Raw genomic sequence first — 24009 nt, 5'->3', positions numbered from 1 at the left:
ACCATCACGCGGTGAAAAATAATCACAAAAGATCTGAAGTCCGTACCATCATTAATATTCCAACTATTTCAGAACAATCTCCTAACGTCAAAAATCATCTTAGGCTCTGCTGCTTGAATGCTAGATCAATTAAAAACAAATCTGCGGATTTTGTTTGCTATGCAGCATCCACCGGTGCGGACATTTACATATTTACAGAAACATGGTTGACGGAACGTGACATGGCACATAGAGCTGAACTTACTCTGCCTGGTTTCAAGCTGCTCGATCAACCGCGTCTTGGAAGGACTGGTGGTGGACTGGCACTCTTAATAAAGAGCGGCTTAGATGCCAAGAAAATGGACGGTGGTGAGCGTAGATCTTTCGAATTTTTTGAATGGACTCTGCGTTATGGTTCAAATAGCTTGAGAATTGCTGTCATCTATCGTATACCATATTCTCAAGCCCATCCAGTCACCACTAGTGTTTTCTTTGATGAATTCATAACTTACCTCGAGTCGATCATCATGTCTCCTGAGCCGTTGCTGATAACGGGTGATTTCAATATTCATGTCGACGTACATACTGACTCTGATGCTTCTCGTTTTCAAGATTTACTATCGTCTATGGGCCTTCAACAGCACGTGGATAAATCTACACATATATCTGGGCACACCTTAGACTTAATGATTACTCGTTGCTCGGATTCATTTCTTACAGCCAAACCTATGACTGACTACTTGTTTTCAGACCATTTTACTGTTCTTTGCGATCTTGCCTTAAGTAAACCATCTCCCAAAAATGAGCAAATATCATATAGAAAACTGAAGGCAATCAAGATTGAGGATTTTAAACAAGATCTGTCTACCTCTGAGCTTTGTAATTACAGTCCAGATTCGCTTAACGATCTCGTTGAATGCTATAACGATACCTTGTCCCAAGTGCTCGAGAGACATGCTCCACTTCGATCCAAAGTTATACGATCTCGACCTCTGGTTCCTTGGTTCAATGAAGATATAAAAAATGCCCGCCGTGAAAAACGGAAAGCAGAAAGAAAATGGCGACGCTCTGGCAAACACGACGATATGTTGTCATACAAAAAGATCAAGAATACGACAAATCGATTAATGAACGAAGCTCGAAGCCAATACTATCATGACTTCATTAATGATAACAGTTCAAACCAAAAAAAGCTCTTTGCAGCTGCGAATACTCTTTTGAATCAAAGGAAAAAGAACACTGTGCTACCACCTTGCGATGATAAGCTTGAATTAGCTGATAGGATGGGCTCGTACTTTGTTCAAAAAATCACTGATATTGGTACAAGACTCGACGTTATGGCTCAAGATCTTTCCACTGACCCACTTTTAAACTGTACATTGTCACCAACCCCCAAATTTAGTAAATTTACAGCACTTTCTGAACTCGAAGTACGGAAACTTATCGAAGGTAGCGCAAAGAAAAGCTGTTCTTTTGATCCGATGCCTACCTCACTGGTTTTTAGCTGCATTGATGTCCTGCTTCCCGTGATCACAAAAATGATAAATTTATCCCTCGTGGATGGTGTGTTTGCTGATGTCTGGAAATGTGCACTTGTTAAGCCGTTGCTCAAAAAAGCTGGTCTTGATCCACTTCTTAGTAACTACAGACCTGTTAGTAATTTGCCATACATATCGAAGCTCACCGAAAAGGCGGTGTATAATCAACTTCATTTACACATGATAGACAATTCTGTTTATCCAGAAATGCAATCATCTTACAGAAAAGGACATAGTACCGAAACAGCGCTTCTTCGGGTTGTTCTTAATGAATATCTTAATGAAGATGAATTCACAAGAGGTCACTCTTCTTGTCATGTTGGATCTTAGTGCCGCCTTCGACACTGTTAATCATGATATACTGATCAAACGTCTCCACGAAGAATTAGGTATTGCTGATTCTGCCCTAAGCTGGTTTGAGTCATATCTCCATAACAGGATGCAAAAAGTTGACATCGAGGGATCGATATCTAACCCATTCGATTTAGGCTGCGGTGTTCCTCAAGGGTCGTGTCTTGGACCGATTCTATTTATTATATATGCATCTAAGCTCTTTAAGATCATTGAACACGAGCTCCCTTGTGCTCATTGTTATGCTGATGACACCCAGTTATATCTGAGTTTTAAACCTAATACTACATCTCAAGACCAAGCCTTGCAAGCAATGGAGAACTTTATTGGAAAGATCAGGAAGTGGATGATTCATGATAGACTGTTAATTAATGATAGCAAGACTGAACTGATTTTAATAGGCTCAAAACAACAATTATCTAAACTACAGCCAATCAGTGTCTCCGTTGGCGACTCGGTAATTAATAATAGCTCCGAGGTAAAAAATCTAGGCTGTTGGTTGGATGCTAACCTAAGCATGTCTAAGCATATTACAAATATTTGCAAATCTGCATTCTTTTATCTTCATAACATTAGAAGCATTAAGAAACATTTACACGAAGACAGTCTCCATACTTTAGTTCATGCGTTTATAACGAATAGATTAGATTATTGTAACAGTCTTTTGTATGGTGCCTCAAAGGAACTGATAGCTAAAGTACAACGTGTACAGAATGCAGCCGCAAGACTGCTATTGAACGTTGGAAGGTACTCGCATATTACTCCTATTCTATATGAGTTACACTGGCTTCCAATCCAGGCTCGCATTAAATTTAAAATTCTTCTACTTACTTTTAAAGCGCTTCATAATCTACTTCCGTCATATATTAACAGCCTCATATCTATTAAATCAAAATCTTCTTATTGTCTTCGATCTAATGACGGTCTTTACTTAGAGCCCCCTAAGGGTAAGATGCTGAAGACATTTGGTGATCGATCTTTTCAGGCAGCAGCACCATACTTATGGAACAGACTTCCTCATGAAATTAAAATGATTAAGCGTTTGGATAAATTTAAAAAAGCTATTAAAACATTTCTGTTTAATGAAGCTTTTTGTAATCATTAACTTAGATATATTACATTAAAATAATTTATTCTTATGTATTTTTAGCTACCATTACTATTGTAAATTTTTATTTAGATATATAAGGTTTTTAATTTTTATTCAGTGTAAAGCACTATTGATCTGCACATGTAAATAGGGCTATACAACTAATTAAAATTTATTTATTTATTATTATATTTCCTCCTTCCTATACAGTTTTTTTCTAAACCATAAACATAATTTGCTAATATAAACTACAAACTCAACCTGTTTGGAGGCTTGATCACTCGTCCTGATCGGGTGACCACCGGACCGACCTCGGATTTACTGTGGCTAGGTTCAATGGGCCTGGTAAGGGCTGTATCGGGACTCTCACACCCAGAATCGTCACTGCTTTCTAATTGGATATCATTTTCAACAGTTGGTACAGCAATAACATCAGATTTTCTAGATAATTCATTGTTATCTTTAGATGGATTTTGGGAATTTCCACCGGAACTGAGGAGTGCTCCTTTAAAATCCAAGGATGGATTCCTTTTTAACACATCTGGTGTAACCTTTTCCACATGGGAGCCCATCCCTGTATAATTTGGATGCTACCTGCTTCTTTTCTACATGCCTTTTGCAAGCTGGGTTTAACCAAGGAGAGGTGTGTTCTGGGCTCACTTTTTAAAAACAGCTGAGCAGGGGTTTTGTCAGTTGTGGAGTGTGGTGTGTTTCTGTAGTGGAATAGGACATTAGCCACCTCGTGCTGAGGTGACCCCTGGTCAGGACAAGCCCGGTACATCCTTTTGAAAGTTTGTACCTGTCTTTCTGCCAAACCATTTGTACAGGGATGATATGGGGGGCACAAAGTGTGTTTAATGCAATTCATTTTCAAAAATGTCTGGAATTCTCTAGCCACAAATTGTGGGCCATTATCACTGACCACCTCCAATGGCAGCCCACATCGAGAAAACAGAGCTCTCAAGACCTCTAATGGTAGCATCTCTAATGGTAGTATCTAATGGTAGCATCTTTCCTCACCGGAAAGACCTCCATCCATTTAGAATGGCTATCAACCATCAGGAGAAACCGTTGACCTTTCACCTCAGCGTAATCAGCATGAATTCTTTGCCAAGGCTCAGTTGACCAAGGCCACAGCAGTAAAGGAACTGCCTTAAGAGAATGATGTACCTGGGTAAACACATCCCAAAGGCTTACCTCTCTTCTATATCAAGATCAAAGGACCTGGCTAGTGCTTTCATCCTGCACATACCTGGATGGCACTCGTGTAATTCCTCCAGTAAACGTTTTTGTAAGCTCAATGGGATGATGACACGCCTACCCCACACTAAGCACCCATTTTCCAGCGCAAGCTCATCTCTACAATTCCAAAAGGGTCTAAGCTCTGGACTCGGGCAAGCGCCTGGCCAGCCAGAGGAAGTATATTCATATACCTTTCAACTAATCTATCAAACTATCTGTCTTCGTACCTTCAGCTATCTCTGCTGCAGTTACGGGCAAATTCATCTGTCACCGTTGCAAACACATCCAAATCCTCATCATAAGGCAAAGATTGTAGTGGAAATCGACTGAAAAAATCTGCATTAGAATTGTCAGCAGAAGTTTAGAATGTAATGTCAAAATCATGTCCAGACAGGAGTACAGCCCATCGTTGTAAACGGGCTGCAGCCAATGGGGGAACACTAGATTTTGGACAAAAAATACGAGTTAGAGATTGGTGATCCGTTACTAATGTAAACTTTCTACCATAGAGATAGAGCTGAAATCTTTTAATTCCAAAGAATTCCAGTCCCTCTTTTTCTATCTGGGCATAATTTCGTTCAGCACTGCTAAGTGTACGAGAAGCAAACTCCACAGGCCTCTCACTGCCATCTTCCATCAGATGACTCAATACCGCCCCTATGCCTTATGGACTGGCATCCACACTCAGTATAAGAGGCTTTTGTGGGTCATAATGGACTAGAACTTGCTCACTAGAGGGAACTTCTTTGCCCCATAAAAGTGAAATTTCACACTCTTTGCTCCAAAACCATTCAGTCTTGTTCTCAAGAAGGGTGGGTGCACTTTAGACGAAAAATCCTTGATAAACTCTGAGTAATAATTCAACGTGCCTAGGAATGATCGCAGCTGAGACGCATCTTTAGGTCTAGGGGCTAGGCGAGTTGCGTCCAGCTTGCTCTTAACAGGACTGATACCCTCTTTACTCAAAATATGCCCCGTGTACTTCACCTGAGTTTGAAAGAATTGACATTGAAGGCCATTCGCCTTAACATTGTGCTTTGCCAGTCTTCCAAAAACCTGTTTGATCACTTCCATGTGATTGGTGGCTCCACCCGATGTTGCCACCAGAATGTCGTCAACCCACACCATCACACCCTTAATGCCTGACAGGATAGAATCCATGACGCGTTGAAATTGGGAAGCTGCAGTTTTTACCTCAAAACACAGGCGTTTGGATCTAAATAAACCTTTTCTTGTGTTGATGGTTAGTAGCTGAGAGGACTCTTCATCCAAAAATAATTGGTTGAAAGACTGGCTAAATCAATGACAGAAAAGGTATCAGGAATAGCCCCATTTTGAGGCAGCAATGCAAACATGTCTTGTATATTGGGTAATTTGTACACATCATCTTCTATGCGTTCATTAATGGCCTTGTAGTCCCCGCATACTCGTATGCATCCATCAGATTTAGGGACATGTACCACAGGGCTTGCCCAATTGGTGCTAGGTACAGGATATAAAAAATATCTGATTCAACCAAGCGATCATACTCTCTTTCAACTTTCTCCACAAGCGAGTAAGGGACCGGTCTATCCTTCATGAACACTGCTTTGGCACCCTCTTTAAGTTTTAAGGATCCCTTAAAACCCTTGATACCAGAGCCCTGAGCGCAGAACAACATCTTGTGTTTTTCCAATACATCATTAAATTCAGCTGGAAAGGTCTCAGATTTAGGGATTGGAATCTCATTCCTGGTGATTTCTACTTTAACGTTAAACACGTTCTTCCAGTCCACCCTTTTTCTACTCAACCAATCTCGCCCAAACAATGCAGGGAGATTTGGTAAATTGGCCACCGTAACGATTACAAAAGCTGACGTTTCGAGCGTTAGCCCTTCGTCGGAGCGAATAGATGAATTGTGGGTTGTGTGTGCTTTTAAAAGCAGAAAATGGAGCTACTTTATTGATGGGACCATGGCAACGAGAAAAACAAGAATAAGTTAGTGGAATGAAAAGCGTTCGTTGATCCCTGTGGGATTTAGACAGCCGGTTTGAAAGATGAGGTTTTGTTCAAGATTTTTACGGCTTTCCGTGCTACCTAAGTCTAAGGAAAGACCGCAGATTGCCATATGTTGCTTAGAATGATTAGGTAAATTAAAATGTCTAGCGACTGGTTTCGATGTGTCCTTGTCATTCCTTTCCACGTCTCGAAGGTGTTCTCGGAATCGGTCACCTAGTCTTCTGCCTGTTTCGCCGATGTATATCTTTTTGCAATAAGTGCAAGTTATGCAATAGATTACATTGGCGGAGGTGCACGTGAAGTGATCGGTGATCTTAATGGATCGTTTAGGTCCCGACATTTTATCAGTGTTGTGAATGAAAGGACACGTTTTTGCATCGTGCACGAGCGCATTTAAAAGTGCCTGGTTGGCATTAGTCTGAAAAGAACTTCTGACCAAAAAATTGCCTATGTTTTTGTCGCGTTTGAATGAAATGAGCGGAGGCTGCGAAAAGATAGTGCTTGTCTCTGGATCGTTTTGAGGTAATTTTAAGTTTTAAGAGTGATGGATTTAACTGAATGGTTGTGAGGGTGAAACGTGAGAGTGAATGGAATCCGGTCGGAAACTTCCTTATGCGACGTTTGTAGTGCTGCATGTCGATCAATAAGTTGGGCGCGGTGGTAACTAGTGGTACAAAGGAGTCAAGGGTGAACTTTTGCGATAGTATTTCTGATGATGAAAGTGTAAGAAGATGTGATAATCATGCGAGAGGCACACCTATGGATGCAGCTGAAGGTGTGGCCTTTGGATTGTACAGAACTGGAACTGAACAATTGTCCACTGAGTATGTAAATCGCGTCAAACCGTATGTAGTAAATGTTTAGTTAGGTAGGGCGCACATTAATTGTAAAATGGAAGTAGACACGGAAGCATCTCGTTCTACAGTGAACCACTTTAAACTGCATTTGTGACAATCGGGCCTTACATACCGGGCGTATATGACCTTTCTTCTGGCAGTGATGGCATGTGGCATTCTTGAATCTACATGATTCAGATCGATACTGCATACTTCCACATGATTTGCATTTGTCTGCCCTTTTGCTGTTCTGCTCCACGTTGCGTCCAGAATGGACATGTTGAACCTTCTCGGCTTTACTATTAGCTAAATCTCGCATGTGTTCTATGTTCGCTTTACCCGCCAATTCATCTGCAATACATTTGTCATGGGCCGCCGCGTAGGTTAACTCTCTTATTGACAGGAGATGACGTTGGGTTCTAGACATTTTCGGATGTAATCCAGAGACAAGTCTATCTCATAGGGCTTCAGACAGAAAAGCACCAAAGCTGCATGTTGCTGCCAACTTCTTCAGTATCACCATGAATTCTAACACGCTCTCGCATTCTTCTTGGGATGCCGTCCAAAACTTGTGTCTTTCCGCGATCACAATAAGAGCCGGTTCAAAGTGTCCTTGCAACAGCTGTGACAACCGGGTAAACGTCTTGGTATTTGGATTCTCCGGATCACATGAATTATTCAATAGCCTATAAGCATCTGGACCGATAACAGCTAGAAAAACATTCACCTTTTTATCGTCATCGATTTCATTCGCCGCCACGTAGGCTTCGAAACGATCGGCATAATCACTAAATTTCTCTCACTTTTCGTCGAAGGCACCAAGATTGCCAATGAGTGCCGCCATTTCTACTCTCTGTCTAGATTTTGGATCCCATCCTCGTCGCCAATTTTGTATCCTGAAGGATATTAGAAGCGAAATAAAAGGACAAACAGAAATCACGTGTAGTCCACAGTAGACATTAACTCAACTGTATTCTTCAGGTATTGCATCATCTTACATCACGTGGCCTACAAATACTACACTAGCCTAAGTTATGATGAGATGACGTGTCACTATCAATTTGGCCTCTATTAAAAGTAAAACAATCAAACTAAGGATAAAACTAAACCACATAATACCTCATTTTATTTGTATCAATATTGCAATTTTTTCTGGTGTTCACCTAATAGATTCACTCCACTTACAGACAAAGATGGCACCTGTACATTTTACCATTACTCTTAGGCTAAGGCAAATGTGGAAAGCAACAATTCACAAAACAAAAACATATGCAAGTTTTAAATTTTTCAGACCTTTACTGCTTGTTTTTATGAGTGGTTCCAGGATTTTCTTGCACAAAGAGTTCTGGTTGAATGTACCAGTCACCATGTTTTTTGATATGGTGGATTACAGTAACTGTTGTATGAAGTATCCTTCACCAATATTAATTTTGTGAAATTGTCACTGACAAAGAGCTAGTTCATGATTAGATACTGATGGTTTCATTTATTACCGTGCTCTACATTTATCACTGAAGTACTAATTAATTCCTTCGCCATCAGTAATCGCATTAAAGATACTGTGTTAGAAATCACAGCACCATACCCCACCCTTTGGAACAGTCTTCCTCGTGCTAAGACAAGCAGACTCCCTTGGGTTACTTAAGCGTTTAATTAAAGAGGTACGTTGAGGCAAAACATTCACGGAGAGCATCTTTAGCTAGGTTTAGGTTTTAAGTACAGTTTTCATAATAGTATCTTATCCATTTGATGCATGTTGATACTGTTACATATTTTAAATGTTTTATTATTTATAGCTGATGAATTTTCTGTGGATAAATAAAGATTATCTATCTATCTGTCTAAAATCTGTCATCCTCAGCACAATTTCATTTTTTGAGCAAGGCAAAGGTAAAAATCAGACAAGACCACACAGATATCATCACAGAGACAACATTGCTATGTATAATGTTTATATAGTTACTCTATTTATTAATTCAGTGTCAATACTCTCCCTCGTAGCAGCCATAATTTTTAGCCAAATTGGGAAATAGTGGCCTAATTTGGACCGTTTTGGACATCCAAACTTTTAAATTTCCAGGGGAAGGTTCCCCAGACTTTGCCATCCAAGTGGGAATAAATGGCTGCCACACTGTTATTTTGGTCCCTCCCAGTTGCTAAAACATTTTCCCGTCGTTCCACAATCTTACCAAAGCCCCCATATGTGTAGTAATAAAAACATTGAAGTGAAGTGTGCTATCTCAGCAAGAGATGATAATCATGCACACTTTTAAGTGACTCATCCTAGCAGATGTTTGGTAAGGTATTGCATTCTGTGCTCAAAATCTAGTTCACATAGACCTGGGAAAAGGAATGGGGTGTAGCAGTCATTCAGGTCAGTTATTGCTCCAGGCTCTTATTTGAAACCACTGCTCATTTGGTTATCGCTCTTGCCAATACTCTTTCCGGTTATTTGGGTTTTCTTGGAAACTCTTCTCATTGAGAAAGAAGCATGATATGTGTTTACAAATTAAAAGCAAAGAAGAGTGAAAAAAATATGTCGCGTTCCCAGCACGGCAGACACGGGGTGTAGCGTAATTGAGTTCGCCAGGTCAACCACAGTGAAGTACAGGACGGACAGCAGACTCTTACACACGTTTATTGGATTAAATCATGTAATCAGGCTAGCCGACTTGTTACACTCGCGGTAAAAACTAAAAAGGAATGCACAATTTGTCTGAGCTAAGGAAACGAGCTAAACTACAAATCTGACGACAGAAAACACGACTAAAAACTAACAGGAACTCAACGATCGTGACTTACGCCTGATCTTGACTCCGGGGATGAGAAAACTCCAGGTTGTAAAAAAACTCCGACCGAAGGACGCCTATAAAACTCCTCTTTACTCCAGGGACAACTCCTTAAAACTAAAATTTTCGCGTGAAAAAAGGCCTAGTATACTTCTATGATATAAAGGAAACTAAACTGAAACAACTCTTTGTGCGGCTAGCCACAAAAAAGGATATTTATAATCACGTAATCAACACGAAACAAAGCTACATTTCGAGAAAACAGGAGGTCATATAGTGTTCTAGAACGTTCTTTGTACAGCGACGTGACAAAATAGGAGAGTAACAGGATGGTATCAAAGACAGTGGTATAAGTTTTTTTTTTTTTGCAGGGGAGTAGTTTTTATTTTTGAATCAGAGTTTTAGCCAAACTATGTCTAAGTTTCTACACTTGTTGTTTAGTCTTGTAATTTCTTGCTTTAAGAAGTAAGGTAAAATTGTTTTAATTGGTTTTTTTATTACAGCCACTTGAGTCTGTAAATGAAAAGCAATCACAGAAAAATGATGGTAAGGAACACATTGCTTGCACTATAAAGTATTGAAAGTAATTTGCAACTCTCCATATTTGTTATTTATAACTGACATGCTTTGGACAAGTGTTGTGTGATTAGTGCAGCAAACGAAAGGAGAGGAACAAAGAAGGGGAGAAGAATTAAGAAAGAGAGAAGAACGAAGAAAAAGAGAAAGACAATGGAGAGCGCGACAGTAGAGGGGAAAAGGTTAGGAAGAACAAGAGAGAGACGTCAAGAGATGAGAGGCATGGAGCGGGAGAGAAGAGGAGTGGGCATAGCGGCAAAAGAAAGGACCCGGGATGATATTAACAGAGGAAGAGATAAGAGAGGAGGTAAGTGTAAAACCAAGCATCGAGCAAGTGTTGACTGACTGTAAAAGTGACCCTTGAAGTAATAAGATTCTGACACACGATTGTAGATCGATCCTAACCAGGTAATACTAGATACAATGTATATATGAAGTTCATATATTTTGAACTGCGGTATTAGATACGTATGATGCACGATCCTCGCAGTAGAGAGCGCTATTTATGCAATTGCGAAAATCAGTCCTGAAAAATATCAGGCCTGTACGGGATTCGAACCCCTGACCTCTGCGATACTAGTGCAGCGCTCTACCAGTTGAGCTAACAAGCCAACTGGGAGCAGGCCGTTCAGTTGATTCGTAATAAACCCGAGATGATAAATCAGATACAGTGTATATATGAAGTTCATATATTTCCCGTACAGGCCTGGTTTTCTTCAGGTCTGATTTTCGCTATTGCATAAATAGCGCTCTCTACTGCGAGGATCGTGCATCATACGTATCTAATACCGCAGTTCAAAATATATGAACTTCTTATATACATTGTATCTGATTTATCAGCACGGGTTTATTACGAATCAACTTAACGGCCTGCTCCCAGTTGGCTTGTTAGCTCAATTGGTAGAGCGCTGCACTAGTATCGCAGAGGTCAGGGGTTCGAATCCCGTACAGGCCTGATTTTTTTTCAGGTCTGCTTTTCGCTATTGCATAAATAGCGCTCTCTACTGCGAGGATCGTGCATCATACGTACCAGGTAATACTGTTTGGAAGTAATTCAAAACTCATGTTCAGGATAATTCGGTCCTTTTCTTTGTTTTAATCGGTGTATTTCTGAAAACTTGCTGCTTCAATATGCTGGATTCCCGAAAGGAAATTCGAACACAATCGTTGGCGAGTGATCCAAGATTTCAGGACTCAGTTTGCTTTTGAATAAGCAAGGCTTTAGACAATAAAAGGGCTTTTCTTTAATAAATTTCTTTAAGCTTATGTGAAAACTCTAAGAATGGGATGCTGTTAAATCTTATCGTAAATCGATTCATCAATAACCATACTGCATGTTGAAGTTTAGAGCAGTCAATCAAATGAACTATCACGAAGTTTACATACTGTAATTTTTTTTTATTTATTTGTTGTCGTTGTCGTTTTACCGATCATGAATGGATGCTTTGTGGATTGATGTCAGAGATAAACAATTGAAGATTAGGCAAAGGCTGCTTGCAGCCTGAAGTATATTTATAATTGTACGAATAATAGGAGGCGAGATATAACAATGTAAATGCCTTTATTTTTGCTTCAATGACAGCGTTTTAAAGCTTACAACTATAAATAAACAGCTTAAATTCAAAACGAGGCCACACTGCCATATCTGCCGGCACCCCTTAGAAACCTCGCCTCTTTGTGGAGCGTAACAACTGGTAACAATCTGTAAAGAGATTAGAATATCAAAATGAAAAATGCATAAAGGGGGAGTGGCAGGAGGGAGGTACATTGTTATATCTCGCCTCCTATTATTCGTACAATTATAATTATACTTCAGGCTGCAAGCAGCCTTTCCATAATCTCCAATTGTACATCATAATACTCGTCTCGATATAACAATGTATGTTGAAAGCTTTCAAGACCTCGGTTCAACTGCAGCAGAGCGGCCGACACTAGTATTCCAAACAGGACGATAATAAAATTTCTTGAAAGTGGACTCCTTTGTCCAATCGGCTAGACGAACTATTTCTGGAATAGAGGTGCCTGTTCTTAGCGCTGCAGAAGTAGCTGCTCCACGAGTGGAGTGAGCCCTGAATACTTTGTTATCAATTCCAGCTTCCAACAGACAGTTCTTAACGCAGTGAGACAGGGTAGCAAAACTCACAGGCTTATGAGGGTTATTCACAGAGAGAAATAACCTGTTTGGAGCAGCCACTGATTCTGGCCTAAAAGCCTGTGTTCGCCTTTCATATTCTTTAAGACACGAGCATGGGCAGAGCAACTCATTTTCTGGGAAACTAGAGTGAAAGGAGGTCTTCAAGGGTTTTCCAACCCGAACCCCTTTGTAAGTTCTGGGCGATTAAAAGAAACACCTTCTGGATGAAATCGTGTCAAACGTAAATCATGGGAAATTAATTCAGAGCCCCTCTCTGCAGAAGTAATCGCAAGCAAAAATGTTAATTTTTTACTAAGTTGCTTTAACGATAGTTGCGCATTTGAACCTAAACCTTCCAAATAACTCGTAACTATGTTAACATCCCATGTAGATGTGTATCTGGGTACTGGTAGACGGGAATTGAAAATCCCTTTTAGGAGCTGAACTACAAGGGGATGTTCCCCAACATTGTAACCTTCAGTTTGTGGGTGTGTTGCAGACAAAGCTGAACAATACACATTTAGAGTACGATACTCGAGGCCTGCCTGAAAGTGACTGGCTAGGAAGTTTAACATTGAACCTAAAGATGCTGAAAGGGGATTGACTTGTTGTTCACGACACCAACAAGTCCACTTTCTCCAGGCTGAAGAATAAGTTTTTTCTGTCCTGGTTCTCCATGCAGCCAGGAGCAGTCTTTGAGCTGGCAGTGAAACTGTTGTACCTTCATATCGACTCCTGAGACTAGCCATGCGGCTAGTTGAAGGTGGGCAAGAGGATGCAACTCGTTCTCTCGTCTCAGTAGCTCAGGGAACGATGGGAGAAATAGGAGATTGTCAATTTTCATTTCTAACAACAAGGGGTACCATGGTTGGGTTTACCACACTGGAGTCACAATTGTCAACTGAGAGACTGACCGACACAGAACTTGCTTTAGACACCACCTTATCAGGGCAAATGGAGGAAATGCGTATCCTTGAGCTGGCTCCAATCCAGAGTAAAGGCATCCACTGCGTCTGCCTCTGGCTTCCAACTCACAAACCCGGGTAGTTGTGTTGTCAGTCTGCTTGCAAAAAGATCTATGTGAAGGGGCCCCATTTGCTGTTGATCTCTTGAAAGATGGATGGTTCCAGTTTCCAGTCGCTGGAATCTGGATGAGCTCGGGATTCGATATCGACCACAAAGTTTAGCCGTCCCAGCACGTAGTGAGCTTCGACTGTGATAAACCGATTTAGACACCATTGCCAAAGGTCGAAGGCTAGGCTTGACAAGATCAGTGATGTGGGCATACCCATTTTGTTGTTATTTTTTTTCAAAAAAAATAACCATATGTTAGCGTATAGATTAGCGTATTTTGGTGTAGTGTAATCTGATCAGCGCAATTTGGTGTATCTTTAAGCAATCTCATTGGCGCATACTTTTTTTGGTGTATCTCAAGGCAATGTGATTGGCGAATGTTTTGGTTTATTAAAACCAATCAGATTGTAGTGTTTTTCGATGTCGCACCAATCAGAGCGTTCTTGCTAATTTGTGGTTTGACAGGTCTTCAAATTTGAGCGAATCAACGCGTGACTCGAGGAGAGTGGTTCGCGAATTAAGGAAACGTATTAGTCGTGTTGAGAAAGCGGCGGAGTTGTGATAAATGTAAGGCTATGGTTATTCTTCGTTCTATAGGAGACTGAATGGAACAGGAGAAAAATTTTGAATGAAATGTTGCTTGAGATGTTGATAGGAGCAACTTCAGAATACTCAGCCGCTATTGACTGTTATGAATGGTTTGCTCCCGCGGTCCCGATGTCGAAAAATAATATTAAAAGAGAGGAATTTGGACAAGTGGTCCCGTATTCAAGCTTTCTTGAAGTCGAAGAATGATGAAATGATATGGCCGTTAAACTAGTGCATCCTCAGTCCCTCGCACACGAAGTCGAAGAGTGATGTAACGAGAGGGCCGTTAAACTAGTGCTCCCGTAATTCCGCGCTTTTGAAGTCAAAGAATAATTAAAGGAAAGGTGAAGTTTACCAAGTGTTGACACAGTCCCGGGCTTACTTTATGTCGTTTTCTCGACTGAGGGATATTTCATTGCTATACATTAATTCCATTTTTAATTTCGCTGAAAGAACGAGGTAAGAATGATATCTATAAGAATTGTGAGCTCATTTACCTAGTATAATAGCTGTTCTTCGTGGGGACGTTCATCGCTATGACCTGTCGGGATTAGAAAGGTCGTCAGCAGATTTTTTCTACAAATTACAAGTTAAAACATGCATGATTTGTGTACCACTCTTTCACTTATAACGCAAACACCGTCAGCTAAAGGCCTGACACGAATTTAGCACCAGAGCGTGTTGTTTTGGAAGGGCTAGTTTTGCTGACTCTGGTAAAACTTGCGCAAGGCACTTGCATAAATTCTATTTGATTGATGATCTTGTTTTTTGCCCTGTGGCTGCTCTCTTTGTAAAGGTTGAAAAGACCACCAAGTTTTGTTTACTTTCTGCGTCGACTGCCGTGTTAAATATCGTTTCTTTGCTTTTAAAAGTTCTCTGTGAATGAAATATTGTTTAAACGATACCTTCCCGCTACAATTGCGTGTTTACTTTTTACTCACCAGTATGGACTAGACTTTCTCAGATGAAATGCCATTTTCCAGTAAACAACGTAAATTTTATGACGTAATTCTGCCTCACTGAAAAATTTCTCAAGGAACATAATGGTACAGTCTGTCAATTTTCCACGCAACTCTCGCGCGCTTAGACGTTTTCTACCAATAAAATTCGCTTTTAGTTTCCTTGGACTTTGCCCCATTGCGTGTCAACTCCCTGTAAACAACCTGCATTTTATCACGTATTTCGCAAGCACAGGGTAAAGTTCAGATAGGCAAAAACCAATTAAGAAGCCCATGTTATGCTTTGAAACACTTTTTTCTTCGTTCAGTCCATTTTCACTTGCTCGAAGAACGGAGACCGGAAAACATCTTTGTCCAGAGGCTGTTGGAGATAAAATAGAGCTTTCCACTGCAAAATTATATGGAAGAATATTTTGAGGCAACTATCTGTTACTGAACAAGAGGCTACACGGAGCCTATATTCTGGCCGGATTTGCGGTTTAGCGGATAGAAATGAATTGGTTCGAATTGAAGGCGTTGCTGTTTTAGCAAAATCACTGTCGAGTGCTTTTCATTATTTGTTAACATGGAGAGTTCTGGAGATTAAGACTTTGGAACAAGTTGATGCCATCCATGATAATTTGGAAACACTAAAATCGCTAGAGGAAATGTGGGGTCGCTCAATAAAAATTTGCTTTTGAACGCGATGACTTTGTTTATAAGGATTTCTCCTGCTTACATCTAATAACAAACCTCTGAAGTTTTTCTTGCCCCGGAACGTTATATCACTGAAGGCATTTTGTGGATAGCCTGCGAGCAGGCTCCCGGCTTGGAGGAGCACAACGGCGCGAAGCAGGGGAAGGGGAGCCTGCACGCGTCTTGCTAGATCGCGTTTACCTCCCACAAGAACCCCGCAGAGAACTCATCTTGTTAACTGTCAAATGTCAACCAGTCAGCGCGCGCCGGAAGTCAAAATCCAAAACAGAAAACAAACAAACGAACACGCTCCCGGCGAGCAAGCGCCATGTCTCACGGAGGCATTTTTAACAGCAACTGTTTAATAATGACACTTTGAGTTTTTTCATTTGCAGTCCCGGTGATTGCAAGTATTGGCGTCCCTTAAAAAGATAAAACGAATAAATTAAACGTAATCAAAGTAAAGAACGACTACAGCGTCTTGGTCAGGAAATCAAGTAATGCAATCGAAGGACTCCAAAAATAACAGGCACGGCAACACAGACTTAAGCTTATCGGTGAATGATTATAGAACTTGATTTTCCTTGTTTACAAAAGGATTTGATCTGCGACAATTTCCCAAACGCCTCACGGAAAGCAACATTTGCCCCGAGTTTTGCCTCAGACCTGTGAACAATCATTGAACAAGTGAGTAACAATTTAGTTAGAAGTAAACCCAGCAGGATTCGTTAGAAACATGATACCTTTTTCCAGTCCACATCTCAACAGTATGGGACTCATCCACCACAACTGCGGCCAATTTTCTGTCAAGAGAAGAGCAGTTATCTTTCAAAATGTCGAGGAATCGTTTCTTCATAACTGTCTCAGCCGAACCGAAATTTTGCGGCACTCAGCCGAAATTTTGCGGCACGCAACTCGTCTTCCGAGATATCCTCTGTGGAAGCCGCCGGGATTCCCATACTTACGGCCTCAGCAATTTGGTCCTCTATGATGCTTTTCAAAGGACAAATAACCTACACAGTTTGCCGCTCTTCTCCCTCTGTGATCGACACAGCAACAGCAAAGAGTTGGAAAGTAAGACTTTTGCCGTATCCTGTCAGAAGAACCGCGAGCACATCATCTTTCTTGAGTAAATAGTCCACAGCACTACGCTGTTCGGGCTTCAATTGCAGCGTAAACTTCAAATTATTTGATAAATGGTCACAAGCCTCGCGAAGAACAGCATCCCTTCTTTCCGCCATTTTAATTTTTTGTCTCTACTGGAACTGAAAACTAAGACTACGTCATGAAAAATTAAAATCAACCAATCAGCGCATTGCGTCCAAATTTTGGACGCAGACATTCGATATTCTGAGACTTGCGTCCAGGCTCCCCTTCTTGTGTCTCCATGTCTGTATCCCCACGAACGGGGAGCCTGTTCGCAAGCTATTTTGTGGAACGCAAGTTTTTTTGACTGATTGAAGTTTAAGCTATGTGGCAGTGACTTCCACAATTTGTTTTTTGGTCAGAAAAGTATAGTTGTTTCGTCCGCTATATTAATCTATTAATAGATCCAATCGCTAAAAGGTTACATAAAACAATCGTATTAGTTAATCGAATCACAGGTAACCCAGGCTCACTGTTTGTGTCACGTACACATGGTTAAATAGAGAGAACATATGGGGCGAAGTTTAGGTCTGGAAATTTGCTTGAAAATGGAAATAAAAATCAATGAAACTTACCATGTGGCGATTTGTTGTTGTCCTTAATATGTACACGAAGTTTCGGGAAAAACACTCTTCTTCACCTGGAGGAAAGGTATACTCCTGTCGACCGATACTCCTATCGACCGATACTCCTATCGACCGATACTCCTATCGGTCGATACTCCTATCGGTCGATATTTCACCGATACTTTAAATCCGTCATCAACCGATATTTCGGTCGGCAGACAGATGTTTCGGTGGGTATGTATAGGTTCATAGAGTTCGGCGAATACACACCAACACCATACAAGGTTGACAGTATATCTCTAAATCTGCAAACATGCCGATATAGTAGTGCACATCAGGGATACCTCACCGAGTATCGGTCGTTTATGGGGAAAGAAAACGCGAGAAACCCCAATGGCCCACAGCAATTGATTAACGCTGTTGTGGATGGATCCCGCTTTTAATTTTTTTTTGTGGAAAATTAGCAAAATAAAATAGAAAAAACAATCTCTCATTTTCGTTTATTTTTTACTCTTCAGCAAACTTAATTAACAATAGAGAATTAGCATAATAAAATAGAAAAAACAAAATCTGACTTTGGTCCATTTTTTAATCTTCAGCAAACTTAATTAACACACAAACAATGAGATAATGTACTATCAATCTTAGTGCATACTTATTTCTTATAATTTTTCGTAGCAATCTGATGGTCATCATGCTTAGGAAAGGCATAAACGATAAGATTATGCTGATTTCATTGTACGTTTTGCTGTTGTTTTGACGCAAGGCACCCTCTCGACGCAATAAAGGAAATAGAAAGGATAAATTTATTTTTACTAGACAATAATATATGACAATTGCAACTGATTCCGGCAAGTGAATCAGTGATCTGGTGAGTTACTTCATAACCTAGAACTGCTCTTTGAAAACTGAACATCCTGTTGCTTGAAAGTTGAAAGGTGCCTGGTCCTTTAATTTGAAATTTAGAACTGGGCCATTAATCCTATTAATTTCAGCTGGAAATTTAGATATACGAAAAAAGAAGTTTTTTACTTATTGTCCATCTGATAATGTTGATTTGTAACGACTCCAAGGAAATGAGCGGCTCATTTCCTTGAATTTGCTACAAATCAACGTGATGAGATGGACAATAATGATACTTTTCAGTTGGGCTACATATGAACAGAAACTAACGGTGCTAGGTCATGCTAAGAAGTTGTTTTATAATGGAAACAATATTTGAAAATTGCCAGAAACCGATTATGCCACTGGATGGGACAGTTAATTTGTTAGTAAATAGGATCTAAGAAAAGAAAAGTAAAAAAAAAGTTTTCCAAGGAAAGATTTACGTCTTTCCCGTCTTAACATAGGTTAATGTTAAGCTGACGTCTAGGGTAAGAGACAAACAACAGGGATGACCACGTGACAATTTTGTTCTTTGTTGTCTTTAACGTAAAGAGGATTAGTTTTCACGATGATGGAAAACGTTACTGGGATTTTTTCTTGTGATACATCAGTCGTGTGCTATCATATCATTTTCTTTTCAACATTTAACATTTGCCTCGTGTTAAGTATTTACGGAAAATATTGGGAAAAAATGTCAGCGAAAAGTGCTTTTTAAATTAACATTGTAACGCAAATTATCACAATATAGTGGACATATGTGCGCGAAGCAGGTAAGCAACCTTTTTTCGTTTGACGTAAACACCCAACTCAACCAGTCTAACATTAACGAAACCAAAAGCAAATGTTACAGCCTATTTCATCTAAACTGCTATGTGGTAAAGAACGCAAGAAACTACCGGTTTTAAGCTCATCTCAACTAATCTTTTGTATTGTAAAAATCCTCTTCTGGGTAGAAAGGCAGCAGTTTGCCTTCTCCTTTCATCTTATTAGCTCGAGCCCGATACTATTTCAAGGCCAACCGACAACTCTTTTCATTGCATTTAACCGACGCTTTGCCGCTTTTTCCCGATTCCTGATGTACAACTGTTTTGTACTTGTCAGGGTCAATGGCGACATGTCGACACTTGTGCCAATCCTGCTGACATCGCATCCAGAGGCGCGAAAGGCTCCGAATTACACAAGTTGGAGCGATGGCTCAACGGCCCGAAGTTTCTGTGGATGGAAGAGGAAAAGTGGCCCGAACAACCGTCCCAGCTGCCGGAATTGCCTCTGGATGACACTGAATGTAGGAAATGCCCTGGTCGTGCGAATGTCATCGTCCGTGGTAAAATTTTGGAACCGCTGCTGTCCCGCTTCTCATCGTGGGACCGTCTTAGAAATGCCATAGCCTGGTTAGTACGTTTCAAGAAGTATTTGGTTGGCCTCCTTAACAAGGATCCAGACAGCATTCCCAAGGGACCCCTGACTGTGAGTGAAGTTATTGCTGCAGAGAGTGTCATCATCAAAGCTGTCCAGCACGAAGCATTTCCAGCGGAGCTGGCAGTGGTAGGCCAGAGAGCGTCTGGGAACCGGAAGAAGAGCGTACTTTTGTACTTGTCAGGGTTAACTCACATATTCCTATGTAGTCTCTTAAAGTGTTCCTAGGCACACCATATTCCCTCATTGCCTTGGCAAGGGAGCACTTCTTCTCTGCCAAGAAGTCCAGGACACCCCCATACCTTTCGTGGACGCCACTAAGGTTGAGGCCTGTAATTAGCCTTTAGAAACAGAATGACATTAAATTAGTGGTGGTGGCTTGCTACAGTCCTGAGGTGTTACGGACCTAAGAAGGGCCCGACTTTTAAACTCCTTAGTACACTTCGAATACGATATTTTACGGTCAAAACCTCACGGATATGCGACATGTGCGACAATACAGAGGTTAATAAATAGCCAAACTAAACTGCTGAGTGTTTGAAGGGCCTGGCCCTAACAGTCTTAACAGTTTCAACAGCTTTTAACTCAAAATCTGCAGTATGACCCAACTCTTGTTCCGATTGAACATCTGTAGGAAAATGTTTTTCTTTTTCAAAAATACCCGCCGTCTTACATTCTTTTAAAAATATTTGGCCGTGGATGCGTTTCTCCCCCATATGCATGCCCTTTATTTGAGCGCACTACTCTTACGTGAAGCCATGCCATTTTGCTCGCGATGAAAAGCGGAAAAATTAACACTCTTTTGCCTGTTTTTTATCTTTCCGTACGTACACTTTAATGATTTTAAACTGTCACCCGCGGGTACCGTTACGCAATTTTTTTTTTTAACAATGTTTTCGGAAATACAACGAACTCACATGTAGCAATTATGCAAACGTTGTGCACAAGAACAGATTCTTTTACATACCTCTAGACTTTTTTGGGGCAGGTTCCTCGATCTCTTCGACACTATCATCATTCTGGCGGTCTTCGTTCTCGCTAAGTGTGTTCAAGGATGTAGCAACGTGCGAAGTTTGCAAGAGGGTATCGCGCTTCATACATTCCTCATACAACATACCTAGTCCGCATATTTCGGACAATATCGACGACAACCTTCCCAAACAAGTGAAAATGTGTGAAATGCAGACTTTCGTGTTCTCGATTTGACATCAGATTACCCGCTAGAGCCATTTCTCTTTAAACTCGGTCGTGGGGCAAGATGGCGGCCGATTTCCCGTATTTTGACTGGGCACAGAAAATTAAAGATTTGAGCAAATTAAAAAATTTTTGCACAGAAATACTCCAACAAATAAGCTAATTTCGTTAAGCGAGAAAAAATCTTTGGGTTTAGGTGCACTTTAAAGTGCCCTTGAGACGAAAATTGACCATTTTATCTTGGCCTAAATTGTTTACACAATGTTGAATTGTGTAAACAATTTCCTGACCCTTTTTTGCCATTTAAAACTCAAAACAAACCTTCGATGACCAATTATTCCGCTTCAAAGTCGTTCAAAATCGTCGGCCATTGCTGAAAAAATGTTCCAGCCGCGCCGAGCCCGCAAAAACGTCATCATGACGTAAAAGGCTCAAAAGACTTATGCTTTGCTTTGTCACAACTCTCTTTGTTCGCTGCACAGAGAATCACACATATTACTTTTTAGAGAACTGCGTCGTTGTCAGTCGGGAAATGTCGACTTTTTCAGACGATGAATTGTCCCAGAAATCATCTGAAGCTTCCGTGGATAGTTTGGCTTCTAGGTTTTCTTACCGATTTTCTGCCTCAACTACAAAGTTCATTCCACAAAAATATCTCTCACATGTGGGACATCAAAAACGTAGCGGTGACGACTCTATCACACTACGTATGCGTAATTTGTATGAGCATGCACAGACACTTCATTGTCTTTCTGTCCCACAAATCAAAACGTATCGGTGACGTTTTAATCCCATAATAAAACGATTCTAATACACTACGCATGCGTAAAGTTTTTGAGCATGCGCAGACACTTTTACGTTACCTGTCCCACATGGATGGGACTCAACATACGGTTTCATATATATACCTCAACCATCTTTCATCAACATGACGAGCTTCTGCGACGAACCAAACCACGGTGGGTCGACTTGACATCGACCAGATCGCAAACAGAGTCCTTAAGCGGTGACGTCACGTTTCCATGGTACTAAAAATCTCAGTTCCAAACAAGCGCCCATTCGATTCAAAATGGCGACATTATCCATCGCTTCGCTTTTTTCTTTCTTCTCAGAAGAAAAGAAATCTATAAAAAAGGGGGAAAACCACTTTAAGTCAGATCACATTGAAGCATTTACTTACCAGCAGGGTGTTTTACGAGGAGAAGTACACGCAAGCATGAAACAAAAGGTTTATAAAGTGACGGTGAGTTGTTATTCTTTGCATCATCGATCTTTTACTAGTAGCATCTTGCCGAAAAAACCGTTTCTATTTGCCGAACTAAATGCCATTAATCTTGACATCTTGCAGATTTATTTGGATGAAGAACATGAAATAAAATCAACCGAGTGTGAATGTCCAAGAGGCGTGTTTAAATGCAGTCACGCAGCAGCCCTCTTTATTCACGGTATTCACAAACTGAGCCGAACCGACGTCGAATGCCAGTGGCGGAAACGAAAGTCAAATACATCGCTTTCAACTCAAGCGGTCACAGAAATGTTCCCCCCGCCTAAAAGGTATTCTGCTCTGTCGAGAAAGCCTACACAAGCTGACCGTTGCGCGTTGTACGAAGACCTGAAGGAATATGGGCGGTTTACGGGGCTCTGCTGGCTAATCAGCCCTGAGCCACCTATTACTAACCAGCTTCCTTTTCCAACCATAGAAGAAATTATTTTCTCTGACGAGTTTCTTCAAGCCACTGGGCGTCAGCAGCAGCTGGACTGTTTGGTTCGCCTTTCCAGATTACAAGAAACGGACATTTTAAGGGTTAGCGAATTAACTGCTGGCCAGCGAGACAACCCGGCCTGGTTTTTGGCGAGAAGGGGCCGCCATACAGCCAGTAACTTCGGCTCTGTCCTAAAGGCAAAGAGGATCACTCCTTCACTTATTAAACGTCTTCTCGGGGAGTACGACCTATCAAGGGTAAAGGCAGTGCAATGGGGAATAAATAATGAAGAGGAAGCCGTCAAAGCATTCACCCTGAAAACAGGGTTGGCAGTGAAAGGAACTGGAATCTGGTTTCATTCATCTGGAATTCTTGGTGCATCTCCAGATGGTATCATTGATGAAGGAACTGTTCTTGAGGTGAAGTGTCCGTACACGGAACGGAACCTAACAGTAGCAGAGGCAGTGGAGTCAGCAACATTTTGCCTTGAAAAATGTACAAGTGGACAGGGCTACGCCTTGAAAAAAGACCATGTTTATTGGCACCAGGTCCAGGGAGAAATGTACTTCTCACGTAGGAGGTTTTGTTATTTTGTGGTATGGACCACAAAGGATATAGCTATTGTAAAAATAAAAAGAGATGAAGAATGGGTGGCAAACATTCCTGTCTTGACCCAATTCTATTTTGATAATATATTCCCTAGAATAGTGGAAGGAGAATTGTAATTTGCTAATTATGGTCTAGCTCTCTTCCTTTACCCTTTGAATGCCAAATGTCAAGATTAAGTTTTAGACTGTTTTTGTTGCCCAAATGAACACGAGGGCGTGATTTTCTCTAGTAGTCAAATAAAAAAAGGCTTGTTAATGAACGATTTGTTTTAAAAAATAATGATACTCGTCGGTTTTCAGTCCTCAAATTGACCTACCACTACTAGTTTGGTGTGAGGGAGTTGTGGTAACAGGCTATACATATATTTGCATTTTTATTAATAAACACAAGGATAACATGGTATTATTTAAAAGACATGGAAAAATGGTACATCATTTAATGTTGTTTTACTGGGGGGAAGGGAAACTCCCATATAAAAGTGATGGGATGCTCATGGGAAATGTTCAGAAAGACCCCTTAAGGGTAACTGTGGGCAGTACTTGCTTTTATTTTTATCCCCAAAAAGACATCCATTGTAAAACATATGTCAAAACTTCTTTTAACTTCTGTTCTCCTAAACATGATAAAAGAATTCTCGCAGTGATCTAATTTGACACCCTAT

The 24009-nt window shown here is 40.7% G+C and overlaps 4 protein-coding genes and 1 pseudogene across 4 annotated transcripts; 3 read left to right on the top strand and 2 right to left on the bottom strand.

The window, feature by feature from the left end:
- Window positions 1–221: 221 nt before the first annotated feature.
- LOC111330846 (uncharacterized) lies at window positions 222–1847 on the top strand. Its single transcript, XM_022935808.2, has one exon. The coding sequence runs from the start codon at window positions 222–224 to the stop codon at window positions 1845–1847; it is 1626 nt and encodes a 541-aa protein (XP_022791543.2).
- A 3070-nt stretch (window positions 1848–4917) lies between these two features.
- Window positions 4918–5361, bottom strand: LOC111330845 (uncharacterized). Its single transcript, XM_022935807.1, has one exon. It carries the CDS (start codon window positions 5359–5361, stop codon window positions 4918–4920), a length of 444 nt encoding a protein of 147 aa, XP_022791542.1.
- A 1701-nt stretch (window positions 5362–7062) lies between these two features.
- Window positions 7063–7952, bottom strand: LOC111330844 (uncharacterized; annotated as a pseudogene).
- Window positions 7953–19181: 11229 nt separating this feature from the next.
- LOC111330843 (uncharacterized) lies at window positions 19182–20070 on the top strand. The gene is made up of 2 exons (XM_022935806.2): window positions 19182–19196; window positions 19528–20070. Exons 1-2 carry the CDS (start codon window positions 19182–19184, stop codon window positions 20068–20070), a joined length of 558 nt encoding a protein of 185 aa, XP_022791541.2.
- A 1990-nt stretch (window positions 20071–22060) lies between these two features.
- LOC148726969 (uncharacterized) lies at window positions 22061–23762 on the top strand. Its single transcript, XM_088728837.1, has 2 exons — window positions 22061–22279; window positions 22385–23762. The coding sequence occupies exons 1-2, from the start codon at window positions 22106–22108 to the stop codon at window positions 23462–23464; spliced, it is 1254 nt and encodes a 417-aa protein (XP_088584963.1). The 5' UTR covers window positions 22061–22105; the 3' UTR covers window positions 23465–23762.
- Window positions 23763–24009: the final 247 nt, after the last annotated feature.

The sequence above is a fragment of the Stylophora pistillata genome, chromosome 7, assembly GCF_964205215.1.
Source record: "Stylophora pistillata chromosome 7, jaStyPist1.2, whole genome shotgun sequence".
Lineage (NCBI taxonomy): Eukaryota > Metazoa > Cnidaria > Anthozoa > Scleractinia > Pocilloporidae > Stylophora > Stylophora pistillata.
The sequence above is the reverse complement of the archived record's forward strand: the minus strand, read 5'-3'. Positions and strand labels throughout refer to the sequence as shown.

What these genes read in the sequence shown, in the direction of transcription:
- LOC111330845 (XM_022935807.1), bottom strand. Translation starts at nt 5,361, where the DNA reads ATGGATTCTATCCTGTCAGGCATTAAGGGTGTGATGGTGTGGGTTGAC.
- LOC111330846 (XM_022935808.2), top strand. Translation starts at nt 222, where the DNA reads ATGGCACATAGAGCTGAACTTACTCTGCCTGGTTTCAAGCTGCTCGAT.
- LOC148726969 (XM_088728837.1), top strand. Translation starts at nt 22,106, where the DNA reads ATGGCGACATTATCCATCGCTTCGCTTTTTTCTTTCTTCTCAGAAGAA. An exon ending in AAAAGGTTTATAAAGTGACG is followed by an intron (nt 22,280 to 22,384) that starts GTGAGTTGTTAT and finishes GACATCTTGCAG; the next exon opens with ATTTATTTGGATGAAGAACA.